Source organism: Glycine max, chromosome 14 (assembly GCF_000004515.6).
Source record: "Glycine max cultivar Williams 82 chromosome 14, Glycine_max_v4.0, whole genome shotgun sequence".
NCBI classification, from domain to species: domain Eukaryota; kingdom Viridiplantae; phylum Streptophyta; class Magnoliopsida; order Fabales; family Fabaceae; genus Glycine; species Glycine max.
Window position 1 is genome coordinate 24,847,678 of NC_038250.2, and position 5,864 is coordinate 24,853,541.

At 35.0% G+C, this 5,864-nt stretch overlaps 1 protein-coding gene across 1 annotated transcript; it reads right to left on the minus strand.

Moving 5' to 3' along the window:
• Positions 1–3,661: 3,661 nt before the first annotated feature.
• On the minus strand, positions 3,662–5,059 carry LOC100783926 (ATP-dependent DNA helicase PIF1). Its single transcript, XM_006596686.1, has one exon. It carries the CDS (start codon positions 5,057–5,059, stop codon positions 3,662–3,664), a length of 1,398 nt encoding a protein of 465 aa, XP_006596749.1.
• Positions 5,060–5,864: the final 805 nt, after the last annotated feature.

Genomic DNA, 5,864 nt, shown 5'->3' on the forward strand with positions numbered 1-5,864 from the left:
GATGTGATTTTTCAAGAAGATGAATGCTGGAATTGGGGCAAAAGCAATGAAGAATGCAGATCAGATGTTTTAAAGTGGAACGATGATGGTGATGAGAATAACATGGAAGAAGGAATAGAAAACAATGAAGAAGAAGGTAACATTGAAGGAGAAGGCAGTGATGTTGATACAAGAAACTCAAGTGAAACTGGTGTTTCTTCTAGTGAATCAACTGAAAATGATTCCCAATTTTGAATGAAGGGAGGGTAAGAGGACCACCATCTTGGGCAATAGACTATGTAACAGGTGAAGGTTTGTCAGATGAAGATGGTCTGAATGCTATGATAATGCTCATTGAAGATGACCCACTTACATTTGAACAAGCTGTCAAGAGTAAGAAGTGGAGGGATGCAATGATGGCAAAGATAGAGTCAATAGAAAAGAACAAGACTTGGGAGTTAACTATTCTACCGAAAGGGGTGAAGCCAATTGGAGTTAAGTGGGTTTTCAAAACCAAACTTAATGAGAAAGGAGAGGTAGACAAGTACAAAGCAAGGCTAGTGGCGAAGGGGTATGCACAACAATATGGAGTTAATTATACTGAAGTTTTTGCTCCAGTTGCTAGACTTGACACCATTCGATTAATACTTGCTTTGGCAGCACAAAACAATTGGGATGTTTTTCAACTAGATGTAAAAAGTGCATTTCTTCACGGTGAACTCAATGAAGAAATCTTTGTGCAACAACCATTGGTATATGAGAAGAAAGGTGAAGAAGGCAAAGTTTACAAGCTAAGAAAGGCATTGTATGGCTTGAAGCAAGCACCAAGGGCGTGGTATAGCAAGATAGAGGCTTACTTTGTTCGAGAAGGCTTTGAAAGGTGTTTATGTGAACACACACTGTTCACAAAGTCGAAGGAAGTAGGTAAAATTTTAATAGTAAGTCTTTATGTTGATGATTTAATATATACTGGAAATGATAAAAGTATGTATGATGATTTTAAGAATTCCATGATGTTGGAATTTGACATGACTGATTTGGGGAGGATGAGATATTTTCTCGGGATTGAAGTAATACAAAGTTTAGATGGGATTTTTGTGTGTCAAAGAAAGTATGCTTATGAAATTCTAGGAAGGTTTGGAATGGATAAAAGCAATCCAGTGAAGAATCCTATTGTTCCAGGCACGAAATTGTCAAAGGATGAAGCAGGAACCAAAGTTGATGAAACTTTGTTCAAACAGGTGGTTGGCAGTCTGATGTACTTGACTGCAACTCGACCTGATTTGATGTATGGAGTGAGTCTTATTAGTAGATTCATGTCTTGCCCAACTGAATCTCATTGGCTTGCAGCAAAAAGAATATTAAGGTATTTGAAAGGTACAACTGAGCTTGGAATTTTCTACAAAAAGAATGGTTGCACAAATTTGGTGGCTTACACCGACAGTGATTTTGCTGGTGATTTGGATGATCGTAGGAGCACTTCTGGCTTTGCATTCTTACTTGGTTCCGGAGCAGTTTCATGGTCTTCTAAAAAACAGCCTATAGTGACATTGTCTACTACTGAGGCTGAGTACATAGCTGCTGCGTTTTGTGCTTGTCAGTGTATTTGGTTGAGAAGAGTTTTAGAGAAACTTGGTCATAAGGAGGAAAATAGTACTTTGATTCAATGTGACAATAATTCTACTATACAGCTATCAAAGAATTCTGTTTTTCATGGCAGAAGCAAACATATTGATATAAGGTTTCATTTTCTTAGAGATTTGACCAGAGACAAAATTGTGGAGTTGAGTTACTGTAATTCTCAAGAACAAGTTGCAGACATAATGACAAAACCTCTCAAGTTAGAACAATTCTTGAAATTACGGAGTATGCTGGGAATGGTTGATGCGTCAGTTATAAACTAAATGTTTGTTTTTCTTTTTAGTTTAAGGGAGGGAATGTTGATGTGAATAGAAGTTAATAGAAGTTAAGAAGTTAGTGGTAGTTTCTTGTAAATAGGAGTTATGTGAAGTAGTTATATGGAGTAGTTATGTGGAGTCGTTTTAAATATATTGTAACTGCAGTAGTCTATATATTGTAACTTTGTAACTGCAGTAGTTGTATTTTTGAAGATTAAGAAAAAGAGCATTCTCTCTAAAACTTGTATGTCATTGTTCTTTTTAACAGTGTTATATCGATATAATGACTGATTTAATTAACAAATTAAATGGTGACTCTTGGATGCAAAGAAGATGAATAGGGAGTCTAGTTTGGTTTGGCAGAATGTGAAGAAGATGAATAGGAAGTGTAGTATAGGTAGATATATGTGTATAGAAGTTTTGTAAGTGGCGGTGGTGTTATATCGATATAATGATTGATTTAATTAACAAATTAAATGGTGACTCTTTGTTGTTGAACGATGCAAAAAAGAGTTGTGAAGAGTCACAACCCTGTACAACACTGACGTCTCTCGATAATGATTGCATTTGATGTAGTATAGGGAGATACAACTACAGTAATTGTCTTAGTGCATTTATTACGATAGTGCCTTAGTGGTGTAAGTTTTATGTGGGATGGGAAAGCGGCTTTTTTTTGTAAACAAAGTGGAAGTTCAAAAGGCAATCTAATAGCAGAGTAAGCGGGGATATGAAGCGTGTAGGAAGTGTGTACGTATCGGGAAAAGTAAGGGTTGAGCAGCAATTGTGCAGTGTATTTATTAGGAATACGGATTCGTTGGTGTAATTTTAATTTGGCAATGAATATAAGTTGAATTTATTTGTAGACTAAGTGGAAGTTCAAAAGGTTATGGTATAGGACTGGAAGCACGAATACAAACTGTGGATGGTTGGTCCAGCACCCTAGGGACTTCGAAAACATTTTCATTAAATTAAATCATATGATATCATTCATATTCATATTAAATATTAAAGGATTGAAGTTGGATTTATTTGTAGACTAAGTGGAAGTGTAAAAACCAATCGTATAGGAGTGTAAGCACGAATACAAAATGTGCAGGGGTGGTCCAGGTAGTTGGAAAACATTTTAATTCCATGTCTCACAGCTTCATTACCTTTCCAATGAGAATGGGGCTAGTGGATCAAAAGGAAATCTTTAGATCCAGCACGGAATATAATAATTAACTAAGTACAGATATATTCCCATGAAAATGGTTCATCATATGCATGACATAATCTTTAATCAAGACAAAAAAATAAAATAAAATAAACAGGAGTGCTTTGTTGTTCCCTTGATTAATTATAAATCCTTAATTCATGATTTAGATTACATGCATTAGATTAATTATTATTAGAATACATTCGAAAAGAATGGTATATTTTGTTTTGTTTTTGTTTTTTTTACCAACCATGTAATATAAATTTTCAGATAACATTTGCAACATTAAATAAATTTGTTGAAGTTGGATTGAATTCCCCGAAGTTAGTATAGGAATTTTGGAATGCAACAGCATACATGGTATATGTGTTATATGTCAAACTGAACAAAAGCAGTAAAAGCGAATATGATGTAGAATTAAATAAATTTGTTGAAGTTGCATTGAATTCCCCGAAGTGAGTATAACAATTTTGGAATGCAACAACATACATAGTACATGTGTTATATGTCAGACTGAATAAAACAAACAAATAGAAAGGTGTAATTAATGTGACAGCATAATTGTATTGTATGATGGAAGGATACCTGTTTATAAATTGGCAAAGACTTCGTTGTAAACAACATTAGTGGTAATATTTTTTGGATTACCGTCATTGTCATGTATGAGAATATGAAGTCCATCTTTGCTTTTAACCCTTGAGAGTGCAACATATAGTTGGCCATGACTAAAAACTGGGTGTGGCAAATACAGTCCTATGTGGTGTAATGATTGTCCCTGAGATTTGTTTATAGTCATAGCATAAGAAACTATGAATGGAAACTGCCTCCTTATAAGTTTGAATGGCCATGGAGATTCAGAAGGAGACATATTTATTATGGGTATGTATGTCCTATTTCCTGAATTAGGCCCAGTAATTACTTCAGCCTCAATCACATTAGATCCGAGTTTGGTGATAATGAGCCTAGTTCCATTGCACAGGCCATCAATTTGGTCGAGATTTCGTATTAGCATGATTGGAGTTCCAACCTTAAGTTTTAATTTATGATTAGGTATACCTGATGTTTGCAATGAATACAGGAATTCAGGTGGCAATAATGCAAAAGCAGGATTGAGCAATTCATCTGATTTATCAATACTATCTGCGCTGCAATACTCTTTTTCGTGATTGGGTATAAGTGATAGGACATAATCATTTATTTTGTCAACAATTTCTTTTTTAGAGGCAAGAACAACTCTTTTTTGCAAGTAATCTGTGTCACTGTAGTTATCTATCAAGCTGGGATAGGTAGCTTCAACAATAGCATGGATAGGATCATCATAATTTTTTATAAGAAACTCATCTGGAATAGTGATTTCTGAAAATCCGTCATTATATTGTCCAATTTTTCCATCTCCTATGTCAAGTAGCCAATGTGAAAATTGTTTGAGTTCTTCATTGTTGGGCTGTTGGGGAGCATTTGATAGCAATCTCATGTTTTTTGTAAGTTTAAGAATTTGGCAATGGTCCCAAATGTATGATGCATTTATAGTTGCATGGACGATGTCTGAGCGATTACCTTTTGGAACAATTGGCAAGATCTGTCGGAAATCTCCACCAAAAACCATAATTCTCCCTCCAAAAGGCAGATTGTTTTGCATGATGTCTTTAAGACTTTTATCTAGTGCCTCAAATGGAAATTTGTGACACATTGGAACTTCATCCCAAACTATTAGTTTTGTAACCTTTAATAATTCAGCTAACTCACTGCCTTGATGAATATTGCATGTTGAATTTTCTGTTGCAGGGACTGGTATAGCAAATTTGGAATGTGCGGTCCGACCACCAGGCAATAGTAATGAAGCAATTCCACTCGAAGCAATTGTACAAACAATTCCACCATTGGAGCGTATACCAGATGATAAGGTTGTCCAAACAAATGTTTTGCTAGTTCCACCATATCCATAGAGAAAGTAAACTGCAGCTGATTGAGTGTTAACCACAGACATAATGGTATCGACAATAGTTTTTTGCTCATCTATAATTATATATTCACATATTAACAAATAGTAATATATACTATTGTGATTAAGGAGTTGCTATATCAAATGTGTCATAATTTGTGAGTACCTGTGAGCAATTGGTATGTCGTGTTGTATTGTTTTGGTAACATTTCTTTGTCATATGCCATTTCATTATGGATCAGATTATTATGATGTTGGTTTCGTGCATATCCTATTGGGTATGACATGCATGGAAAATCTCGCAAGCTCCTTCTATTTGCTTGTAGCATATTCTCAATCTCAGTTAAGCATAAATGAATTGTTTCCTTTTCAGTAAGGCGGATACTTGTGATTAGTAAAATAATAAACATAATGATTATGAGTAAACAATATTTATTTAGAATATATAAAATCACCTTGTTTTCTATGATTGAATATGATATCATCTGTCATCCATTGCCATGTCTGTTGCCAAACATATTCTGGTCTGTCCATGGTGTTCATAAATAAAAGCTTGACAAATAATTTTCTTAGGTAGTGTGCAGTACCCCAATTATTAGATTCCTGTAAAGCACTAATAAATTCTTGATCACTACCTAGAAAGCCTTTTGCAAAACATGCTTCCCTAAATGTAGGATATACCAGACCGTTGACTGTTCTAATGTCACTGTAAGACTGTGCACCTTTGGCAGTGGATAACATCATTCTAAGGTAAAACAGTTCACCAGCTGAAGGTGGGACCCATATGAGTCTGCCTATTGTATTCCCTTGTTTTCTTTGTTGCCAGTATCTTTTGCGGGCGACATAAACA

What these genes read in the sequence shown, in the direction of transcription:
- LOC100783926 (XM_006596686.1), bottom strand. Translation starts at nt 5,059, where the DNA reads ATGTCTGTGGTTAACACTCAATCAGCTGCAGTTTACTTTCTCTATGGA.